The 24,736-nt window shown below is 46.7% G+C and overlaps 1 protein-coding gene across 9 annotated transcripts in view; it reads right to left on the bottom strand.

Annotated features, from left to right (window-relative positions):
* EBF1 (EBF transcription factor 1) overlaps window positions 1–24,736 on the bottom strand; it is a 249,148-nt gene extending 224,412 nt beyond the window's left edge. For 2 of the 9 annotated variants that reach the window (XM_015876219.2, XM_015876220.2), the window contains exons 1-6: window positions 23,662–24,725; window positions 22,245–22,401; window positions 21,922–21,985; window positions 21,568–21,623; window positions 12,648–12,721; window positions 6,316–6,384 (exon numbers count right to left, since the gene is read on the bottom strand). In XM_015876219.2, the coding sequence (XP_015731705.1) occupies window positions 6,316–6,384; window positions 12,648–12,721; window positions 21,568–21,623; window positions 21,922–21,985; window positions 22,245–22,401; window positions 23,662–23,795 (554 nt within the window). In that variant the 5' untranslated portion in view covers window positions 23,796–24,725. Of the gene's footprint in view, window positions 1–6,315; window positions 6,385–12,647; window positions 12,722–21,567; window positions 21,624–21,921; window positions 21,986–22,244; window positions 22,402–22,655; window positions 22,920–23,661 lie in introns of those variants that run through there. The other 7 variants (XM_015876221.2, XM_015876222.2, XM_032447354.1 and 4 more) reach the window with 7 other exon arrangements.

Here is a 24,736-nt window from a genome sequence, read left to right as displayed (position 1 = left end):
AAATCAGATGTTGAGAAGGGATAGCAAATTTATCCACACCTGAAACAGTGTGTGCATGCATATGAAAAAAATCCCATATTTCCTCTCCAAAAAGATCCCCAACTCTTGATAAACAGAGAACCTATCCCTAATGGGGAGACCAGAACATCTCACAGGCATTTAGGTCACTTCTCTGGACTGCAGGGTGAGAACTAAAGGTGAGAGTCACACACCAAAAGCAACGGAATTGATCTGATCGTCAGCCTCCCTGATCCTCAGAAGTTCAATGCAAGCCTAAGTATTTTAGTTGCCCACAGAAAAATCTCAAATTGAATATTTAAGCTGCATCATAAGAGCTACTTCAGACACGGGCTCATCTACCTGCCTGGAGATGGCACCGAGCAATAGAAGCCTCTGCTATGATATTAAACAGTAATAATCAGGCAGAAGATCACTGCGAAATAAAGCCCCAAACACTGACTGCAGACATCACGGAGAGAAGCAAGCAACTATTAGAATAGTGTGAAATGTTTGCAGTGAAACTCAAAACCACATAGAACTTGCCCGCTTTGGGGGTTTATAACAAACTGAAAACTCGGAACAGGTTTTCTGAGAAATTCACAAACCTCCCGAAATGAAGCTGAGAACAAATTAAGGTTTTGCATAATAGATTTCAAATTATATACAAATTCTAATACTTGGAGTGGGGAGGAGAAATCAAGCGAACAATAAGAGGGAGCTGGTTTGACCCTGGCCAAGTTCACTTAACCCCAAGAGCAAAATAAATGAATTTTGGAGCAGCAGAGGTATGCGCCAACACACACAGACTGAAACCAACAGTTTTTTGCAAGCACCCTTGTAAAGTAATCCCTAGCTCTGCTGTTTCCCTCACTAGGAAGAGGACAGACACCACACGCATTAGGAGCCCTTGTAGAGGGGTGAGCATTTCGTTCTGATTCCCTGCGTGAGAAGCATCTACAGATCGGTCTCCCATTTATCTCACAGAAGCTCAAAGTGCCTATGGCTGCCTAAGTCATGTGGTTAATGTTTAGGGTAATGCTTTTCAGATGCATCAATCACAACCAAATCCTAGAGGATGTTTGTTGGCGACCCTCCCCTCTCAGCAATGCCTGGCTTCACAGGCTCCAGGCACTGAGGGAAATGCTGGAGACCAACTTCTGCCCATCCTATCACCTTACACAGGGACCCAAGGAGTTTACCAGCACAGATAGAAAACAAAGGTGGGATGTGACCCCAAGATTCCTGCAGCCTCATTCCAAGCAGGGGGAGCAGGACAGCAGCACTTGCCCCACAGTGTCTGGTCAACTGGGCATAGAAAGCTGCTGCACAATATGCTGACCACCACAGATCCACCCAACAAATGTGTTTGTGTGGAGGATGCAGTGAGAGCAATACAGCCCAGAGTGTCACTTTTCCTCTTACCTTGTGTTAGGGTGAAAAGATGATCAGGCCTGTAAAACGTGATCCACTGCATAACGACTTGTAAGGCGGTAAAATGGAGACCCTGAAACTCATTCGCGCCTCTTTTCATGCCGCTGCACAGTGAAATCCTGCCCACAAACATAAAATGTTTCAGGTTGAGATCTGAAAGATCTCAAAACCATCTGCAGGAAAGCTGGCTCCCTCAGCAGCCACAGCACATGGAAGTGCTGGGGAGTGCAGGCAGCACAGCTGAGCATCCTTATGGCAGGTGTTGAATTGCACAGGTCTTTCAAATGCTTGCAGCAGGCCATGCATTAAAACACACCTGATAAACTTGCAAAGTATCACAGCCTCCAGCCCAGAAGTTCCCACCTGTGCTTCACTGTCAAGAGTTCTGATAGCGCTGCAAATGCATCAGCTGCTCCTATGAAGCCAGAGGAAACTTATTACTCAGGCACAGCATCCAGACTGTCATGCAAAGAGCATCAGTGCCTTGCTAGAGCAGGGCCAGAGCCCCTCACCCTGTCACTGTGGGGCACGCAACCCCCTGGGCAGCACATAGCATCCTGCAGCTCATGGCACCCTACAGCTCCTCATATGGAGTGAATGACAGCTCTGAGCTCTGCTCTCTGTGGCAGCAACAGTGCTGGAAGGATCAGCTCGAAGCTGTGTCAGGGGAGGGACAGATAAGCATGAGGGAAAGGTTCTGCACCAGAGGGCAATGGGCATGGAACAGGCTGCCCAGGGCAGTGGGCATGGCCCTGAGCTGCTCGAGATGAATGAATGACTGTGCTCTCAGACAGAAGTTTTGGGTTTTGGGAGGTTCTGTGTGGATCCGGGGTTTGGACTCGGTAACTCTTTTGGGTCCCTTTCAACTCAGGATATCCTCTAATCCCACATGCTGACATGAGGGCATATGTCCAAGGGAAAGACAGTTGTTAGGTTCCTAAAGTAGGTCTCATCCATACCAATAAACATCAGCAAAGCTCATTTCAGGTCACCAGCTAAAGTCTATTCACGTACATTAGGAAGAAGCAGAATGTGGGATGAGCAGCAGTTGCCACAAGGGCAGTTTGCAGCACCTTGTCCTTACACAGGGTACAGGCTTTAGGATGGTGGGCAGAGCATGATCCTCAATGCTGAGACTTTTCTGCCACTATATTTGGGGCTGCAGTGCTTATTTCTATTTTATCAGTCAATAAGACTCCTGTCTACTGGATCCAGCCATAAAAGGTAAGGAATCCCCAACAAGCATGGGTAACACCACTAAATACTGGCCCCCATAGGGGTAAATTGGGTTTAAAAGTTCGGAGCAGAACAGAGAGAGAAGAACCTCTTTCCTGAACCAAGGAATATTATAAAGCCCCACTTTCTCCCCTGTGTGACTTTTGTCATTATCATCTTTTCTGATTCTTACAAAGCAAACCTAATTAGGAAGCTCTCTCATTAGTCTTCCAGAAAAATTAGCACAGCTTATGCTAATTACTTCTGTAAAATTTAATAAACTCGTTGAAATGGGAATAGTCTAATGAGGTTTTATTTATTGAACTAAGATAACTGTAAGGAAAAAGGTTAGGACACTGGGATATCCAGAGTGGTAATAAAACTACAATTTATTCAATTTCTTCACAGGAATTTTATTGCAAACCTTTTAAATTCAAATACAAGTTACTATTTGAATGCTAAATCAATCTAGAATTTAATTTAATAACAGGAAGTGCTCTGTGTTTTCTTTAAGTATGATTACAATACAGCCCTGCTACTGTACTTGTAGAAGGAATTGTGCATTTGTACTGTGACAATAATATCCCTTTCAAAATGAGTTCCTGTTCATCAGAGCTTCATCTGAACACATGTAACCGGATTAGTGATAAAATATACAGGCTATGCTAAGATGATTCAGAAACACACAGGTTTCCAAGAAACTTCCTTGAAATGACTGCTCTATAAGCAGAAGAGATTTATTTTGTTCTCCAGAGAAAATTGAGATCCCTCTACGAGTATGAATTTCTTTAGGTCCCTTTCACTGCTATATCCGCTGATACTATAATAGGGCAAACTATAAAGCAGTTTTACAGAGGATAAAGTCATATCCTGTTTCAAACGCAGTGATGGATTATTATTTTTTAAATCCCGCGTTTTGATTAAATAAAAACGTGCGATTTACTTTTCATATACATCTAGGATTTGAAAAAGAACGCAACACATGTAACTTTGAAGTTGACAAAGAGCCTCTTTGCCAAGTTAGCTAAACCACCACAAAGACTGAGCCCTCTCTATCCCGAGTTTCTCCAGCCTCATCAAAGAGAATTAATCAATCCAAAACAGTATTCCAGCATGGAAGAAGAAGATAGCATTTCCATGTAAGTACATACGTCAAAAATCCCATAGATGGATTCTACGTTAAATTCTATGTTAGGTCAGAGTCTGTGGACTGGTAGGATTTGATGCGAGCGTTAGATTAAATCCATAGGCGAGGCTTTATCAGACTGCAAGGCATGTGGGAGTGTTTTAGCCCAAATGGCAAATGAGTTCTGTAAGCTCACAGGCAAATAACAATAGCTAAATATGGCTTAGCGTATCAATTGACATAATACTTTAAAATTGTGTGCATGCAGAAGTGACAATAGAGTACAACTAAACACATGTGCTGACTCGTGCAGGCGCTTTAGTGCTTAACGGACTCATTTTAAGGTAAAAAGGCCCCACATAGCTCGTTTCATCCTTTCCAAACCAAAAGGGGGAAAAAATGAATAGGATAAATGTCACAAGAAGCATTGCTAAAGCCACTAACTGTATAAAGCACGTACTTATTTGGCCTAAATTGTTTGAACTAGCCCCGGCCAAGAAAAGGTTTTAAGTACCCTACTGGGACAGATGCAAAGCGGCGACAATAGAAGCCACACTAATGCAATCCAGGTAACACAATCCTGTTTCAAAAACACAGGGAGGGCTAATTACAGTACTGCTGAGTCAAATTTCTTATACCATTGCAACCCACAGGAACAGGTCAAAATCAAATGTTATTCAAACCACAGTCATATCAACCTTCTGTATCAAAGTCACAATTTAAAACCAAGTGAAGAACTTAAAAGCTTAACCCATTCACAAGCCAAATGCGTTGTAGTACGAGTGAGGAGGTAAGGTTTGGATGCTGAGCTTTGAATTACATTCAGCTTGTGTTTAAAATATAGTCTTCAGAATTGGTACCTTTTGCATAAATGTATGTAAATAGTGATAAATTGATCGCCGTTACAAAGTTAAATCTGTGTTTTCACGTAACAGTTTCCCTCATTTCCTAAGAAGCACGCAGCAGACAGCATCTCTGGCTTTCATAATTTAAAGTGATTTGCAACTAGCAGTTTTGCATACTAGATAGTTAAACAAAATATTTCCGTAAACCTGCCATTAGCATCTTAACATCTCACTTTCCCGTACAATGAAAAATTCATGTGAATTTTGTAGCTTTCATGTCACTCGAAATGCCGCTCTAACACCATGTTTATAGTGTTCAACTCGGCATCGTGCTTATAAAACACATCTCTGCACAGATTTCGCTGGGTTTCCCCCCCCCCCCCCTTCCTTTCCCAGTACTACTTAATGCTCACGGAAGATGGAAATACGCCTAGTTAAAATAGGTAGATATATCTTCTGAGACTTAAACATTCTCAGGATTACTGATTACAGCTAATCAAAACACCCGCCATAAGCTTCCAATATATGCACTTTCTTAACAAATTCAAGCAAGAACTATAAATCTGACAATCTGCAGAAGCACAGTGCCTGGCCAGGCTCTGCTATCCCCATCCCTCCCGCATGGCGCTCCGCACACAAAACGCCTTCACCTTTTCTTTTATAACAAACACCCACACTGGCACAGAAGGTACTTTGAACCTAATACAGCAAACATGAGCTCAGACAATAATGCTAGGAGAAGCACACTGCTCTACGCTCGCTCCCATATGCATAGACAGCTTCCCTTCAGGGTCCCTGCATGCACAGATTAGTGCAGCGGTATTGCTTTCCCCAGCTGATGACAGACAGATTCAGTACTTCATGGCCATTTAACTCTCATAGAGTAATGCTGCATAATAACCTGGTCATTACACGTGGCTTTGTACAAGGAATTTTGACGATTAAAATGTAAAAATGACTATTTGGTGCCATTTTGCATAATTTGCAAGCACAGAAACTATCCATGGCTCAGAGCAACTAAAATAGATGCATTGTACTACAGTGATTTACTCGGTGATGTCAGATTAGCAATATGGATCTGTTTAAAAGCACAATAATTAAGGCAGGCAAAAATGAATTAATCAACTGACAATACAGTCAAAATAGTATTCCAACGAAAGAAAATAACAGGGGAAAAAACCCTTAGTTTGCAGATCTATTTTTTTTAACTGTTTTTATGCATAAATAAAAACCTTAAAATGTAGATGGATTGCATCCAACAGAACTACTGTAGCTAAAAGTGATAATGATTCAAACATTTTTCAAATAAAAGTTAAATATTTATAAGCACCCAACCACATTTCATAAATCACAAACTATTATTATTTTATTCCTGAAGCTTCCCTGGCACAGCATGTGAATTGAGCCACAGAAAGTCAGAAAGAAAAATCTCCTCTTTATGCACATGAATCAGTCTGCAAGCACGGGAGCCCTCCAACGAGCAGGTCGCTCTGTTAGCCTCCATATGGCCCTGCCACGGCGATCACAGTTGCAAAGCACAACTAATTTGGTATCAAAAACAAAATTTCATCCGCATCTACTCCTAATTCTTCCCCATTAGCAAGACAGGGCAGGTGTTTCATTATAATGAGGAGGGGAGGAAAAAAAAAAACAAAACAAAACAGAAAGAAAATCGAAGGAAACAATAGCAGTCCTTACCTGTCAATTATCACTGGATCTGATGGAGTCTCATTTCTGTTGCCACAGCTTTTCTTGTCACAACAGCGGCTGCAGAGCAAAAGTGAAAGGATTTAGTGCGACCATTACACTGTAAAATCATCATTACGAACACGGCGGGTTCAAATTGCCGGCTAGAGTTACCGCGCCGTCCCTGCCTGCAAATCAGTCAAATACAGTGGGTCACATATGGGTTAATTACTATGTTTAACTTCTTGCACAGCTGGTTAGCAATGGAAAATATAAAAAGAGAGGGGTTTTGCCCCCTTCGCAAATAATAATTCAAGGATCATCCGAAACAGCCTATTTGTGGTCTCTTTTCCAAAGGATTTAGTAGTTGGCCCATTTATGTGTGCACACAGAACAAGGTGTTTTTTTCTTCCCTGAACACAGCTTTTAACATTTGCTTGGTCCTTCCATTACATGGCTACACCAGTACTCCTGTTTTTACAGAGCTGAAGCCTCCCCCCAATGTCCAGAAGTGCAATGACTCTCCTTCTAAGAAATATCATTGTTAAGAGGGGAGCTAAAATGCAAACACCACTGGCTTTTTATAGGGGAGCGTGCCTGTTTCCCCTGTTTTTCTGAGCACACTGATGACTGCTTGTGCTAGTGGAGCACCATGAGCCAGGTACGAAGCTGGAACATGTATCACCAGATCCTTCTGCCAAAGCCCTGCTCCATTGCTGGCTGCAGGCTCAGGTTTTAAGCTAAGGGAGCTCGTTGTTTGCACAGAGATGTTGAGTTGTTGTTTGGGATGAGCCCTTGTCAGAAAGAGGTATGGCAATTGGAGCTTGGCTCATGCAGGAATCCACTGGGTGAAGCCCAAGAAACTCCCACGGGGCTGCAGAGACCTTGGGGACAGGAGCAGGGACCCACAGCATGAGGAGGTGGGGATGGCACCAATTAACAGGGCATGGGGCCACCTCCTGGCTCTCTCTGACTAGATCCAGGCACACCGTGCCACTACCAAACTACTTGGTGAACCTCAGCCACAGCTTTGCAGAGCACCATGCTCACTCCAAGCAGTATCTCGGGACCCCTCTGCTCACCCTCCCATGCCAATGGACTATTTTCCTTTCCCTGGAAGGTGGAAGAACATGGGAGCAGTAAGAAGCCCTCAGAAGTGCCATGCTATATAAATAGCCCTGTCGGGAGCATGACAAAGGTTCTCTTGTGCTGTTGAACAATAGAGTGAATAATATACAGTTACCCACCAAGATTAGCAATAAAGCAAGTAACCACAGTAAAGATAACAAAAAAAAAAAGAAGGGGAGGGGGAACCTTTTAAAAAAAACAGCCTGTTTAAACATGGTCTCAAAAAAAAATAATAAATTTTTGTTTTCAAAGAGAGGAAAATACATAACTCTTTTCACCGCAGAAAGCTTCAAGGCAACTATTCAGGACCGAAACTTCTCTCAGTTAACACATGTGCGGTATCTTCATTTCGGTGGAAGTTACATTGTTTAGGACTGCCAAAAAAAACTGCTTAATTTTACAGCACAATACCACAATTGATCCACAAAAATAAATGCGAGAGCCTTGGCACCCAGAATGCATTAAAATTTAGGAAGGAATAAAATATGCTGTAGGTAAATAGTCATGTGGACGTTCGGGGGGCTTTTTTGCCTATAAAAGGACTTGTCATTGGAGTGCAACGAGAATGTGTGGGGTGAGAAAATTTACCCACAAACAAGGCAATAAAAACTGCTAATCATTTTTAAATGATTAAAATGTAATTAGAAACAGAGTTGGCACAAGTTAAGACAATGCAGTTCTTGTGACTGAAGTGAATCAGGGCTAGTCCTGACATTCTCCCAGCAGACTGCAGGGACAGAAATTGCCACACTCACTCAGGCGAGCAAAGGTTCCCAGGCTCCCCATTGCACTGGGAGGGACCCCAGCATCCCCAGCACCTTTGTTGGATGCTCCCAGGTTCAGGAATGCTTCAGACCCAAGCAGGAAAGGTACAAGCCAGCTGCTAGGGACAGTCCAGTACGGATAGCAAAGCCATAGGGCTGTTCATGGAGTGGCCTTCTTGCATGGCTCAGGTGTCAACTGACCAGAGCCATAGCAAGAAATCAGACCTTTGTTTGCCTTTTTCTTTTTTTCTTTTTTTTTTAATTCTTAATATTTTTTTTCTCCCTCCCAAGCAGAATTTGAGGCCTCATCCACTCTCATTTTTCTATGCAGACAATCATGGCATCACACCAACCCTGAGTTTTAGATCCCTCCTTATGGTACAAGAAGCACTCAACTTGCTTCGAAAGCTTTGGCTTTTAGCATCTACTGAACACATGGGGGGGGGGGAGGGAGGGGAGAGAAAGAAGTGCCTAAACATTCAGCGCCTTTCCCTGAAGGAATTCAAGAACTCCCAGGAGTTTCTCTGAGTCACTGAGAAGCCCTCAGCTCCCTGCGTGCTTGGGAGGTGCAGGGATTGATGCCAAGTGCCAGCTCCTGGCTGGCCCTGTGGGGTGTCCCCCCCTGGGCAGGACAGGGAGCCAGAGCTCAGGCACTGTGTCTTTAGGGATGAGATTGTGTCTGATTTAAAGCAGTTTGAGAGAGGGAAAAATAAAAATAAGGGGGGGGTGGGGGTAGGGGGTGTGAAACTCTGCAAAAAAATGACTTGGCTTGGAGATTGCTTGGTTCGTTTTTAAAGCAAATAGCCCTCAATAGCAACACAGGCCCTTGCCATGCTGTACCACGATGGGTTTTCCCCATTCTTTCCTCCACCTTCCTCACCATCCCCATCATGCCTCTTTGCAGACCTCCACTGCTCCCTGCTTTTGTCACTGCCTTTGTCCTCACCCTTCTTCATACTGGAGCATCTCTATCCCCACCACTGGCACATCCATGGCCTCACCCCACTATCCTGCACCCCAAAACCCTCCCTCTCTCAAACCCAGCACAGCAGCCAGAAGCATCACAGGCCAGAGGAGCCCTGCTTTGTGTATCCACGCACTCCAGCTTTCTGCGGGGACAATGAACAATGAGAAATTACGGGGCTATGGCACATGGCCAGCACAAACGCGACTTTCTGATCACTTATTGCCAGGCTTTAACAAGTTGTTAGTGAGCCCACATGGGACAGACCACAGCAGCTCCTGGTGAGGTGGGCTGCAGCTCCTGCCCCAGCCAGGCATAAAGGTGCAAGGTCTCCTCGACAAAACAGCTGTAAGGCTTTATGTCGCAAAGACAAAAACCATATTTTACTCCAACCTCATTCTCAGAAATCGCTGAACCATTTGAGCTGAAACTTTCCAAAGAAAGTCAGCCTCGGGCTGACACCCTGCAAAGGACATTTCAGCCAGAACAGTTTAAGTCTGGCAAAGCTGTAAGCCACTGAAGGTTTCATAATGGAAATTGTTGAGGCAATATTAACTATAGATGTCCCTCCCCACGCTGCCTACAATGCCAATAAATTCCACCGAGGCTGTGAATTCTCCCCAGCTATTAACATTTTCACCGTCAGCATGGATTTGATATTTGACAAAACACAATGAACCTCTTCGAAATCAACAAACAAACACCTGAAGCCAACCTCAGATCCGCATCCCTACCGCAGCCAGGACTCCTGTACATTTGAATTCTTTGTCTTCTCCGTAGTTGGAGTATCCTATAAATACCCAGCTTTGTCACATAAATGCAAAGTTTTATTGTGCAGTTAGCCTTGATAGAAAGCACTGCTGAAAGTTGTTTAGAAATTAAACATCTAAAACAAGCTATTTTAAAATACAGAGCCCTCACTATTTCATGTCTGAAATGAAGAAATTTCATCTTAGGGAGAGCAAGCTGTCTTTCACACCATATGGCTAATGGTAGTGCATAGCAATTAGCTGGACTGATTAATGGGGAACAGACTCTAATTTTATGCTTATAATTGAGGCTGTATTTGCACCCCTGGTGCAAATTCAGCACATCCCAACTTCCACTTACAACAGGCAAGAAATCAAGAGAAACAGAATGGTGTGGAGAGAGATTTTTCTCCCCCCCTTTCTAGACCCCTAAAGAGCATCAGATTTGCAATTTAAAAGAGTGTTAGCAGCACAATAGATGACAGATTTGTGCAATAGGGTCAAGCGGCCTGGTAAACAAACAGCACCCTCTTACAAACGTATAGGCAGAAGAGGAAATGGGGAATATCTAATATGAGCTGTAAGATATTTGAATGCATCTCCCCCACCCCAGCAGTCACACCATGCCCACACCACAGTCGGATATTTTTGCTGCCCCGACAACTTATGTTTAGGAACACAAAGCCAGGGCTGGCAGCAAACAAATCTGAGAGGAACAGGTCTCCTGATAGAGCAAATTTTACAACTGAAAAAAGTACAAAGTGCTTAAATAAAGAGAAAAGCTGCTTCAAATGGCATAGCACAGCTTTACATATCCACAGAATGGAAATAATTTTACCTCGGTCAAATGATATTGACAAGGCTGTTCATCTTTAACACAGATCTGGTTAAAACTCAGCCCTCTATCTGAAGTTTTCAGATTACTTATTAATCTTTGTGTTTCTGAAGTATTTATAAGAAAATTAATGGATTCGAGAGGGAATTTTTAGGGTTATACGTGGGTTCAGTGAATGTCCCAGAGCTGACTGGGGGCATTGCATGGCATGGATCTGGAACAAGGGCTGGCTGCAGAGAGAGATGCTGCAGGCTGAGTGTGTGTGCTCAGCCCCCCCTGAAGTCTGGATGCTCACCTAGATACCCACATTATTTCCACCTCCAAACCTCGCAGTCTAAGAACCAACAGGGCACACTACGTGAGGCTACCAGCACATTCAGGCCCTGACACTGCAGGCACTTCAGCATGTGCTTAATTTTACTTACTGTTCCGCTGGGCTGCTTCCACAAGAAAAGCAAAGCATGCATTTCAGTCTTATCAGGTCAGGGGCCTCCTTTAATATTTCCACAAATTGTTCCTAGCTAGGTATCTAGTGTGAAAGTGGAGCTAATTGGGCCAGTGAGTTTTAGTGGAATTACAGGTTGTCAGTGCGGCTGGGCTTTCCATTGGGAAAGGGAGGACTGGTCAGGAGCCCTCAAACAAAGCCATTCCACATGTTCCAGCATCAGCAGCTTGTGACCTCTCAGAGAGAGCTGAGGCTGGAAAGGGTTATCTCTGGTTTCCCAAAGCCAAACCTGCTGAACAAAGTAGCCTAGAAAAATAGGATATGGAAATTAAAGTCCCCCAAATCCTGCAAGCTGTGTGGGGTTCCACCCGAGCTGGCAATGCAAGGAGAGTGGCATCACTGAGCTCTGCCCTCAAGCTGGGTTTTATCAGACAGCAGCCGTTGGGAAGCACAAAACACGCAGATTCCAAAGAATAAAGGGAAAAAACATCAACCAGCAGAGAAGTTTCCATCTGAATACTTTGTCTAAGACTCTCCCCCACCAGGAAACCCTCATCCAAGTTTTTTCTCTTAGAAGTGGGTACCAGCTTTTCCCCTCAAGTTACTCCTTTTTAGTAAATGTGTTTTGTAAAAGTTACAATGCATGCAATGGCATTTTTACAGTCTTTAAACAACTGATTGTAACAATGAGCTTATGCAAGAACGGCTCATCTTCCACCAGGGAATTATTTTCTGCCATCGAATAACATGTAACAAATGAGTTTTTCAGACACGCAAAAACACCCACTAACTTTAATGAGACTGCAAGGTCAAGCTCTCCTGGGTGCCGGAGGGCTATGGGAGAAGATGCTGTGAGGGAACAGAGCAGGCTTTACCTACCGCTGCCAGCAGAAAGAAAGGGGCTGAAGAAGAATTCATCTCACTGTCTCAGATTTAAGTGCCAGCCCCAGGCAGGCACCTCTGGGGGAGCAGGGCATGGGGAGAGCCAGATCTGTGTGTATGGAGGACATCAACAAACAGCGGCCTGTGGGGTGGCGGAGCACGACCTGCTAGGCCCAGGCAGGCAGGAAAGGCCCTGGCTGCCTGTTAGGCCAGAAACACCAGAACAACTGTTTTGTCATCTTGGTGGGAGAGCAAACTTCATCATTTGCTTGGGAATTGGGGGCAGAGAAAGACTACAGTTCTATAATTAACTATTAATTTTTGTGAGCTCGCTTTTGTAGGCCACGAGGCCTAAATGCAACCCCATAGCACGGCTAAAGAAAACTTTATCAATTGAAAACTGCTGTGGCGATGGAGACCTTGCTGCTAATTACACACACTGGACCGTGTTATTTTGGGATTGTTTAATGCAAGAAAGATAAATTTGAGTCCTAAAATAGCCACAGGTTCAACCTAGATTTTGAGAGACAGATTCATCTTTTCATCACTAATTAGGGGGAAGCAGGGTATCTCTTACCTGCACATTATTTCATGCGTGAGCAGAACTCGGCACATTTCGGGGTTCTTGTCTTGGCCTTCATATACTATCGCCTAGAAAGAAAACACATTTTTAGTCACATTTTGTTGGGAGAAAAGAAAAAACAGCTTTGTGGCTGCCGAGTGCACAGGGCCAGCAGCGGCCAAACCTGCCCGAGGTCTGTGTTTGGGAACAACCGAGCTGGGAACTGCTAAATTCCCTCCTCTCTTCTGCACATCCCTCAAGCTGTGTGTAGGATGGGTTTTTTTTTAGTAGTCAAGACAACCACAATTTTCTTTTCAATTCCGAATAAAATATAAACCTAATAGCATTAAAAGAAAGGAAGGGAAGTAAAAAAATAAAAAACAGCAAGGCTTGGCATACTTTGGGCTCTATTCATTAAAAAAAAAAAAAAAATAGAAAGCAAGAAAGAAAAAAAGAGAGAGAGAGAAAGAGAGACAGAGCAAGAGCTCATGCATTTTTAATTCCAAAAGCTGCACACTGCGCAACCCGGGCATTTTGCTGGTAGCTCCTGGAAGTGCTCAGGCCTGATCCTGTGCCTCAAGATGCCGAGGAGCTTCAGAGTTACAAGGATATAAATAAGCGAGAGGCAGGCCCTGTGAGAGGGCACCAAAACAAATAGGGATGGATAACCAGCCTGGGAAACTGACTCTGAGACAGCACGGGGAGAATCCTTCGAGTCGAAGCTGTGGAAGGACAGCATATGCACCCAGCAAGAAGGGCTGATTTCTGCAGCCCTCCCAGCAGCAGCACACAGAGCAACGGTGAGAGATCGGCCTTACACACATCCCGGGTTACTGCTCACACCAGAGAGCTCCCATTGGATTGGGATGGAGTTTTGCTTTCTGCCCACCCACACAGCCCTGGTTTCTCTCTGCTGGCTCACCCCACAAAATGCGGACAGCTGGGCACCTACCCTGGGCTGTCCCCAGCAGCAAAGCAAGACAGAAAAGAAACTGCCTTTACAGTGGCAAATTTTGAGAGGTTCCTAACTCTTTCGGGCTGCCACAGCCTGAAGCTGGGATCTGTGGCAGAGCCTGGGGGGGGGGGGGAACGAGGCTGCAGGCAGCAGCAGCTCTGCACCGTGCTGCAGTGGGACCACAACAGCCTCCCAGATGCCGGTGCAGGAGGAGGAAACTGGGAAACAAACCCTGCAGATAAAATTACAACTGATATGGGTGTCTGTAAAGCTAACAGCAAATTAGTAACTAAACGGATATTTTTCTAATTGTATCACGCGGAGGAAATACATTTTGCAGAGTGGGACAATTTTAACATGGAAGTGTGGAAAATACTAATGAGAAAAAATAAAGTGTCTTGATATATGACGAAGTGGGACCATGTGCTGCTTCTGCAGTCCTAGCAAATATAATCTGCTAAAGGTAAGAGGTGCTGCACCTACAGTAGAGGCATGGCTCTTGGGACATGCAAATCTGCAGAAGCATGAGCTGATTTTTAACACCATCTTAATAGTAAAACACAGTATGAATTTCATGCATTATAAAATTCTTTAGTATTTCCACAAATAACATTAGGAACATCCCTCTTACATTCACTAGTTATAACTGTTTCACTTCAGTTTAGCTACTATCATTCCCTCAAAACCCAAGAGCTCAACTCCCCTGCCCTATGTCCCAGCAGAAAGACACGCTGTGAACCCAGCACTCCCACAAACGGGACACAGCAGTGGGTGTCAGGGACACACCAAGCCCTCACAGCACTGCCACCAGCAAGGGCCAGGCTGGGTCACAGCAGGAGGTGCTCTCCCATCCATACCCGAGAGCTACTGCAGGGAAGGTGTCTGCACCAACAGACATCGAGATGTGTGACTATTTCAGAAATTCCTCATTTCTGTGCATTAAATCGTAAGATGGGATGAAGCTTCTAGCCCAAACTGGGGAAGCAAAGGACCACAGCTGATGGGGTCAGTAGGGACATCACAAAGACTCCAGGAAAGCCAGCATCGAGATCCACTCAACTAGGAGAGAGGAAGCTCAGCACCCTTGTTGGACTTAATCAACAAATAATCCAAGAATATTCTGCTCTGGATTCCCATTCACCATGGCACAGCACAACACGGCACCCAAGAGCGGACTGCAGACCTCGACCCATGCTTCTTTGGCTTTCAAACACTAAAACAAAATTACCCAGTCTACTGCCACCGAAGTGAAGGGAGCACTAGGAATGACCGAGCAGAACACAAATCCTACTTTCTTTTTTCCCCTCCTCTCTCCTTTCCTCTTCTCTTCCTGCTGCTATGCTTACTTAACCTCCAGGTACCCGCTTAAATAACTCAACTAAATAGCAATAATGAACGGGCAGAGTCAACACTGTGGTACATAATCACCTTGTCTGTTGTGTTTAACATCAGTGATCCCTTCTTTTCGTGCATGACATTCTTCTGCCTTGGTCTGCGTTAAGGATTTGCTTTCCACTTTGTTTGCATTTGACTACTAATATTGCACCCATGCACACTGTGGTTTCTCACCATTAAGTGTGGGTCCTTCCGTATATCCTATTCCTCCAGGAATTTCTAGGAAATTTGAGGAAGCAAAAGGAACTGCCGAGCTCATTTCTCACCCCCAACTCCTATTCCTATTTCCCAGTTTGTTTGTGCAAATGAGTGTGCAAAGCACCAACTGTTCGCCTCCATGAACAGCCGCCACCTGGGAGCATTATAGATCCTCTACCATCTTTCAGACAGCACTGATCTAAAACACCAATTCTACAATTAGTTGCAAAAAGGAAAGAGGAACTGATGAAGTTTCACATCTTTATAGCGACCAGAAGTATATTTACAGGAAGGGTATGCAGTGTTACCGTGGTGAAAATATTTAAGATTGGAAAAAATACTCTTTTCACAAAACTATCCGAACGTTTCTGTTAAATAATGTTGGGGCTTCGGCACAGAGTGACACTTAGGAGCCCACATCGCCCAAACACCGCCACGGTTTTGTCATATAGGGATCACATTAATGAGAGATAAAGTGAAAGTTACAGCGGATAAACTTAGACCACAGCAGGGCTAAAAATAAGCCTGCAAATACACATCGCAGTGGCACAACAAAACATTAGCAAAGGAAATGAAAATTATAGACGTTGTTTTTCTTTTTTATTTGCTCCCGTAGCTTTGACTTCAGCGCATCTCATCTTTCAAAACAGGTCTTCTCCCCTCAAAGACCTTAAATATTACCCCACAAAATTCAACTTATGTTTGTAAACCGTTTCTCATGGAAGTGCCCTTTCTGTCAGAAGTCCCGATGAGTAACAACGGCTCACGCACAAACCTATCTCAAAATCAGGCCCTAAAAAACTGGTGTCAAACTATGAAGCTCCCTTTCTTCTATTTACATAAAGCCGCATAAAATGTTAAATCAAATGCAGTACACCACTTGCCAGCACATAGAAATGAGTGCACTGAGCACATCCCGCTCATTCCAAGCCTACAAGTGCATCCAGCAATCCGGAAAACTTTTCAGTGAGAGTTCATTAGAAAAAAAAAAAAAAAAAAAAGATAAAGTAAAAGGGAGGGGAGCAATAAAAAACCAAGGCTACCGTCCTGATTTAGGCCACTTTTTCGCAAGGAAAAGATGGCAGAACAAAGCAGTAAAAGAGTTGACGGAGAAAGTGGAAAAAGATCCACGCGGATTTTGTCCCCAGCTCTTCCAGACCGACGCTGGTACAGCTGAGGGCTGAACAGCCCCGCAGCGCCAGGCGGGCAGTGCTGCTCTGAGCAGGGTGAGAAAGTCCTGAAGGACTGAGATCATGGCCATGATACCCCTCAGTGGTGCCACAGCCCTGATTTTTAAGAGCCAGAGAATGAGAGAAATCAGCAGCGTGCGTCTAAACCCGCTCGCTTTCAAATCCCTCCTCTGTTACTCAAAGCAAATTCTATCTTTTATTGAAATAAAGGAGAAAGCTCATTAGAACGAGGCTCTTTTCAAAAAAAACAGAACCCAAACGATCCGCAGTGACGTATACACACATACACACAGAGAGAAAATAAAATCCCGGCCCCACCGAATTCAATAGGAGTTCTGCAATTGACTTCAGATGGGGCAGCACAGATTAGCTCCTATCCGCTATATGGCCACGCGGAAAGCGCTGTGAATTCAGCACATTACATCTATTTGGCTCCCAGTGCTTAACCCCTAATTACCCGAGTGCTCCCTCCTCACCCAGGCAGGATTTCTGCTCACCCGCCACAGACAGCAGCGCAGCGCTGGGTCCCCAGGAGAGGACGTTCAGCTCTCGCTGTGTCTCAGTGCACAATTCAGTGGCATCTCATTATTTTATCCCCCCGCCTATGATACGCAGCCCGCTTATTGACGTATCCGCACAAATTAAATAAATTTATCTCTCCTAATATGTTCATTTTTAATGGTTTTCAAACATTCACATGGAAACAGCTCTAGCGTAAATATCCCAGAACAAATGGCTGTATATTATACAGGAGGGAGCAGTTGGGCTGCCAGACTGGGAATGCACCAGGCCATCTGGCTCAGGCAGTCTCTCCAAAATCCTCAGCTTTGTTTTCACCCTCAGACTCCAAACAACACATTTTCCACTGTGATGAGTTTACATTTTCCCAAACACAGGTCCTGATCATGCATGCAAATTCCAAACTTCTCCGCTCCTCGTTGTACAAGAAAATTAAAATCACCTGCACTTCTGACATCTCACCAAAGGAACAAGAAAGCTGCTAAAATCTGGCGCAGTGTAAACTTTCCCCATCACAGGGGTTAGGTTTTGTTTTATGTTTGTGTGAAATCTCTCCGAGTCTGAGGAGGCTCCTCCGAACTTATTGATAACATTTTTTTTCCCATGCACATCGCTGCCAGCGAAGGGCCGTGCCGTGTGCTGTGTGCAGAGCACAGCTCCTCAACCCTCAGCGCACAGCGGAGTGCATCGCAGGCATCAACACAGAACCCGCTCACATCCGGAGTTACAGCTCTGAGAAAGGGCAAAGCACAACCAGAGCTCAGGTCAGAAGGAAGGGTTTTCCACCCTCTAACAGACAACAGCTATCTCGCAAAACTTATGCTCTCTGAGATGCCTGAGCTGTTAGTACCCTCCGATATATCTCATGAATGAGAACGGCTGAAGGAAAAATGCTTGGGTAAGAAGTATTCCAGATTTATTTCCTCCATCTTCCCTCATCGTGAAATATCTCAACTTTATGAAAACGCGGCTGACAAAGCCTCTCCTCTCCAAATACATTAAAATCCCCAGACTTGCCTAAAAACTCAGGCTTTATTTCAGCAGACATATTTCACATTTTGCAGGCAATTTCAAAACACAGCATCGTAGTGCCAGACCGACCGCACCGCGAGCTGCTGCTCTACGCAAAGCGACAGCTATAAAGTTTGGGATCCTATGGGGTTTTGAGTGCATTAGGAATGTGATCCCAACATAAAATGAGGTGCCAAGATAACATGAAAGAAAATGTAATTAAGACAGCATTGACACTGAAAAGAACTTCCCCACAACGTTAACGATTTGTGCACAGCGTTTACAGTTTTAACGTGACGGGGATGCGCTTTAGGGCCGCAGCGAGACCACCACCATCCCACTCTGCGCTCCTCAGGAGCCACCACCAAAGGCCACATGCAGCACAATATTCAGCACATTCTGAGCCCGGCCTGAGCTTCCCATTCCAAAGTCCCCTTAAGGACCACCACAAGAGCTCATGCTTGGAGGGAGCGCACACAGCTGAGACCTGCACCCTGCGTCTGCCCTGGGATGGAGTCGGTAACATCTGTGCTTCCTTTGGCCGCACCACCAGCACCCAGCACTGCTCCCACAGTGCATCGCCGCCCACAGACACCAAACACCGCGCACACAGACAGCCCCTGCCACCCCACAGCACAGCTCCTGGGCTTGGCCCTTAGCTGGACCGTACAAACACTGACAAAGCCTCACTAGCCCTGATCGATTCTATAGGAGCAGGAATACCTACAGTTACACACAGCTACCAGTGCAGCCCTGCCTGGCTTTGTGGTGTATGTTGCTAGTGGGACATTTAGGTTTAATGTAGGAGTAGTGACCTGATGTAGAGAAATCCAGGTCTGATTTACAGAATGGATTTTATTTTATCTTATCTAACTTAATAACCCACTTCTGCCTAAAACCTGGCAATTCATAAATCGTGAGACAAAGAGAATAGATTTAAATCTGATTTGGCCATACCTTAAAATATATATCCTTTCAATATAAAAATCCCTCCTCGTACAACCTGGAGAACCAAACTCATTCAAGCTTTGCTTCTGTGGGGTTTTTAATTTGCCACCAGAAACCTCAGAGTCGCTGTAATTTCAGTCTGGGAATTCACAATTATTGAGTGTGTGAATGTGTGTGTGTGAGCAGGGGAAGCTCCGTGCCAGCAGAAACGTGAATGCTCCTGCAACAGTTTCATTTAAAAGTAATCATTTCATTATCCAATTTGTTCTGAGCGTCATGCATTAAAATACTACACCTTCAAGTAGGCTGACAATATATATTTAACTTTCATTAAAAATTAAAGAATTTTCAGACAGTCTTTGCAATATTTAATTACAGTTTGATGATTTGAAAGTTACTTGAGAATCTTCTATATAATTCACTGTCGTAAAATATAAATGATACATTCAACATTTGGGTGAGCTCTGTCATGTGTTGTACTTCACTGCCTAATAAGCATTCAGCAACTGAAGCAATCACAACTCTGACATGACTTCACTTAGGAAGGAAGGAAGAAAGGAAGGAAAGAAGGAAGGAAAAAAGGAAGAAAGAAAGGAAAAGAAAAAAGAAAAAAGAAAGAAAAAAAAGGGGGAACAAAAGGAAAAAGAAGGGGGAAAAAAAAAGAAAAAAGAAAGAAAGAAATAAAAGAAGTGGGGGGGGGGGGATTTTAGACCTTGGCCCCTGAAACCATATGAGCACTGCCACAGCTTTGACACACCAATGCCTTGTTTCTCGTAAGCAACTACAATCACACCTAGAGGACTTAATGAAACTCATATCCAAGCAAACATGGTTGTTTAAAACATTCCTTCTCTCTCTGCTTTCTTATCCAAGTTTGGCGCTTTTGTTCTCAAACCTTCGCTTCCCAACTCCCAACTGCATTTTCCCCCCAATCTGCCATTTCTCCTAACTTTGTTTCTGTACAGCTTCCTGAAATCAGAAAGATATTTTTTTTCCCATGTCAGTGTGTTTCAAAGTTACATGGTATGTTTTACAAATAAACTGTATCTCGGGGTTTCTTTTCCCTTTTCTTTCCAAGACCCTCTGATGACTCGATAATAATGAGAGACCAAGAGGTCAAACAGTGCCTTAGGATGAACTCTTCATATGCAAGATGCCTTTGTTAAGAAAACTATTTTGAATCCATTGCTCTACATGAGTTCAGGGATCTGTTTTCAACAGGATTATGAACAGAGGCTTTCACGTTTCCGTACCGATAGGAAAGCTATTTAAAGATAATATTTATTGATGGGCGCTCTCCTACGCTCCGCACAGAAACATTTCGGTTCTGAAAGGACTAAGAAGAGTTCACATATTGGGAAGATTTTGTTACTTATGACACAAACTAACCCATTTGCACCCGAAAATGAAGGAACGGCAGCAAACGCTTCCCAAGGTTTGTTATGAATAAGGGTATGTTGCTGTTGTTTTAATTCCTACAGGGCTCTGGTTGGAAGTGTGTGGTTTAACAGAGTTCAGATGCACGGGGGGATTGTCGAGTAGAATTCTTCTAAGTTCTCTTTTTTTTTTTTTCCTCTCTCTATTGAAAGGCGCCCTTCAATAGCAGGAAAAGATGTTTTGGGACCATCAAAGAGAGTTTTCTAAAACAAACTCAGCCCTTGGAGCTTTATGTTTTGCTGTAGAAAAAGAAACCCAAGCAGAAGCCAAGAGGTTTTTTTTTTCCCCTTAAAGACAACTGGGTTTGAGCACAGGGACTGACTTTTCCTACCAATGCAAGAAAAAAAAAACAAAAAAAACCAACAAGAAGCAGAATGGATTTCTTTTCTAAAATGAATAAATGTTAAGTAATACTTTTACAAGTAAAGCAGATTCGAGGGGGAGGGGGTGGGGGGGAGGAGGAAAAAAAAAGGCGTCTAAAGGAAAAAAAGGGTTAAAAAAACGTGCCCGCTATTTAGAAGAAATGTATTGCGAGACCAAAAGCTTCTGACAGGAGCAGAAGAGAAACCGGAGGAACAATTTCTACAACAGGGGATCGATTTGTTCAGACGATCCCTTCACACAAACCCACTTTGCACACAGAGAACTATTTTTTGCAGGTACGCACGCACGTTACAGCTCTGTTTGAAAAGCTAAAGAGCAAGCCCACAATTAGGGTTAATCCATTTACAAGCTCTGCTGCCTTACAGCCCTCCCCGGAGCCGAGCACGGCTCTCGCCGCTCTCCGCGCAGCATTTCGGGGGGCTCTTCCCATCCGCCATGCAAATTCGCCACGATTTACTCTCGCTCCTCCTCGAAACCAACGACCCGGCGGCCACGCAAATAAATAAAGGACAAATAGAAGCTTCAGAGCCTGCCCGGCGGCTGCGCTCGCAGCTTTTGGTGGGCTGGAGGGGGGGCGGGAGGTTAAATCCTACAATTAAGCGGCTCAATAGCCCCCGGCTCGGACTGGCTGGAAGTCGCCAGGATTTTTCCGGGCCGCCTCCCGGGGGCTCCTCGCAGCCCCGACGCCGGGGTCGGACCCCGCAGCGCGGCCCTACGGCTCCCCCGGGTGCAGAGCGGGGAACGCGTTCGTCCCCTTCCTCCTCCCGGGGGAGCCGCTCACGCTGCGAACCGGAGCTGGGTTTCGCTGCCCCGCAGCGCCCCGTCGGCCGCTCCCCCCACCCCCCAGCAATACACACACACACACACACACCCCTTTTCCGCGGCCCGCAGCACCCACCTGCTTGGTCATGGAGTCGATGAGACGAACGTAGAAATCCTGTTCCGTCCTGATCCCTGAAAAGAGGCAGAGCAGTGAGGAGCGCCGGGGCCGGCGGCCAAGTACCAGGGTTCGCCCGAGGGCTCGGACCCGACGGGGCTCTCACGGCCGGAGCTGCCCGCCCCAAATGGGCCGCGTCCGGACACGGAGCGTGGGGATGCGCGGAGGGGATGGGATGGGACGGGATGGGATGGGATGGGAGCAGCGGCTCCCCGGGCCCCGGGGGCTTTTCTAGCCGAGGAACGGCCGGAGGGCAGCCGGTGGTGGTGGCGGCAGGGGGCGGTGGGGCTGACACTGGGGGCTCCCAGCCCTTACCATTGCTGTAGAGCAGCTGCAGGCGGTAGTGGATCCCGTTGTTGGTCTTTTCGCTGTTAGCTTCCTGAATTCAAAGATACGGGGAGGAGGGAAAGAAAGGGGAAAAAAAAAATACATGTAAGGTCTGGAGCTTCTCCATCAGTCGGCCGGACGAGGCGGCTCGCAGCCCCCAGGCAAAGGGGGGAGAGCAGAGGAGCCCCCCCCATCCCTGGCAAAGTGCCTGAGAGCGGAGGGGGCTCCCGGTGCCGCGGCTCCGGGGGAACGGAGCGAAAAGGGCCCGAGAGCGGAGTTCAGGCCCCACGGGGCACCGCGCTGATACTCACCTTCTCCTTCTCCACGAAGCCCACGAAGGCGGTGCGCTCGATCTCCACGGGCTGCCCCTGCCGGTCATACAGAGCCAGGACGAAGTGGAAAAAGTTGGACTTCCTCAGGTTGGAAGGAGGCTGCTTCTCGAAGTGAGCCCGGGCCAGACCCACTCCGCTGGGACCACAAAAACGCTGGTTAGCGGCAACCCGGACGGCGCGGCCTCCCGCCCTCCAGGCTCCGTCCCTGTCCCACACCGGGGCCACGAGGGACCCTCTCGGTCTCCCCGGGCACGGAGCATCCTCCCACCGAGCCGCCCCGCGTCTCTCTCCCTTAGGCCGGGATAAAGGCGCTGCCTCTCCCCGCAGAGAGCCGGGACCCGACCCCACCGTGCCCCGCAACCCCCCCAAGGACCCCGAAGCGGCACCCACCGGCCCCCTCCAAGGGCAGCGCCCTCCCGCAGCCGGCCCTGCATGGCAGGCAATGCTCAGCCCAGCCGGCGCGCTGCCCCGCGGAGCACCATGCTCTGCCACTTCTCAAAGTCGGCTCGAAGCTGTCACCGGAGCGCCTCGCTTGAGCCTTATCTTTCAGTTTCAGTCCTACGAGCCCCTTCCTCCCATCGGAGGAGAAGCCGGGTAAACACAGCGAGGGCAGCCCGGGAGACAACGGGAAATATCTCAGGGTTGTCCCTGCAGAACTTTCCCTTCCTTAGAGAGCTCCGAATGGGGGGGGAGGGAGGGAGGAGGGGGGAAGATGAGGGGTGCAGGGAGAGGTGGGAGACACCGGGAGATGTCAACACGGAACTCGTGAGCCGCTGCCGGCTGCAGGGCTCGGGATGCGGAGCCGGCAGCTGATTGTTTCTTTCTCCGGTGAAGAGGATGGGGAGAAGGAGGAAGGAGAGAGAAAGAGGAGCCCGGTGCAGTCCCACCACCTCCAGCTCCCAGGTGAACGGATTTCTTTTTGGGGGAATCTAAGATAAGCGGCAGCGCTTTTACAGGGAGGCTTCGAATTAAATTTCTCCTCCGGAAAGCTGTGCACAGTCCCCGCTTATCGGGGCGGGAGGAGAGGAGCTGCTGATCCCGGCGGGGATAAGGAAGAGAAGTAAAGAAACGTATTTTGGAGAATCCGTGCCCGACTCGCAGCTTATCGGAGGAGGGAAGAGTCGATGGCAGATCTTAGAGGCTAAAGCAGCACCAACATAGTTTTGAAAACTCCTTCCTCCGCCCGAACACGAGACTTAAAGCCGATCTATTCCCACCTAGCACAGCTCGCCGCTTCCTTTCTCGTTCCTACGATGATTTTTTCCATCAAAACTCCTTCCTACGGGACGAGGTGGTGGGGTGGGGGGGATCAATATTGAACTGGCGACAGCTACGCGAAACTCACTGCTGGCAGCAGAGCTCCGGGGCGGCTTTGGGGCGGTGCGGAGCTGCCTACCTCTGCGCGGCCGTGCTGGCGTCCAGGACGCCCGCTCCCTGCATCCACGTCCGCACCGCGTTCATCCCCGCTCCGAGGGGCTCCTCCTTCATGCTGCTCCCGCTCCGCTGGATGCTTTCCTGGATCCCAAACATGAATCAGAAACAACAGCGCAAAATCTTCTTTCTTGACGCAGGAAAAAATAATAATGATAATAATAATAATAATATAACGGTGATGAAATCGCAGTTAAATGTTCTTTTGGTTGTTGTCGTTGGTTTTTATGTGCGTGTTTTCTTGATTCTCTCCCTCTCGCCGGATTCAAAGCGAGGCAGAGAAAGCAAACACAGGCAAAAAGAAAAAAAAATCAAAAGAAAAAGATTCGACCAAACAAACAAACAAACAAAATCCAGAGGCGGTGGGAGCGCGGCTGGGCGCTGCGTGTGCGGTTTGTTTGGGTGCTCGGAGGGGTTGCGGGGTGCCGGGTGCCGGCAGCGCTCGAGGAGCCGGAGGAGAAAAACTCGGAGTCCCTTTTGTATGAAGACACCCCTCGGATGGTAGCAGGAAAAAAAAAAAAAAAAGAGAAGCAAAAGAAATCTCGGATGGCAGTTTAAGAAACAATAGGACGAACGGGAGCTGCGGCGGGCTCCGCTACATCAAGTGTCATTTTCCAGTGACAAGAGAGGCAAGTTTCATCCCCCCCCCCCTTTTTCTCTTTTTCCCTTCTCTCTTTTCTTTCTTTTCTCCCTCTTTCTTTTCTTCTCTCCCAGCCGTAGCGCTTCTCTCCTCCCTCTTTCAGCCGAGCAGGAAGCGAGTTGCCGGAGCCGGGCGCACGCCGGGAAGGGAGCGGGAAGGACGGACGGACCGAGGGAGACCCCGGGGCTCCCGGTGCCCGCGCCCCCTCCCTGTCCCGCAGCGCCGGGCGGACTCGCCGTCTCTCCCTATGGGAGCCACTTTGACTGTCCCCGCCGCCGAACACGAGCCCGCAGCCCCGGCGGGCGGGGGGCGGTGCCTGGGATCCACGCCCCCTCCTCATTTGCATCGCGTCATCTCTCCCCTCTCCCTCCCCCCGTGGTTCCTCCGCTAATAGGATCCT

Source organism: Coturnix japonica, chromosome 13, assembly GCF_001577835.2.
Source record: "Coturnix japonica isolate 7356 chromosome 13, Coturnix japonica 2.1, whole genome shotgun sequence".
NCBI classification, from domain to species: domain Eukaryota; kingdom Metazoa; phylum Chordata; class Aves; order Galliformes; family Phasianidae; genus Coturnix; species Coturnix japonica.
Note: the sequence above shows the minus strand (reverse complement) of the source record. Positions and strands in the feature narration are given on the sequence as shown.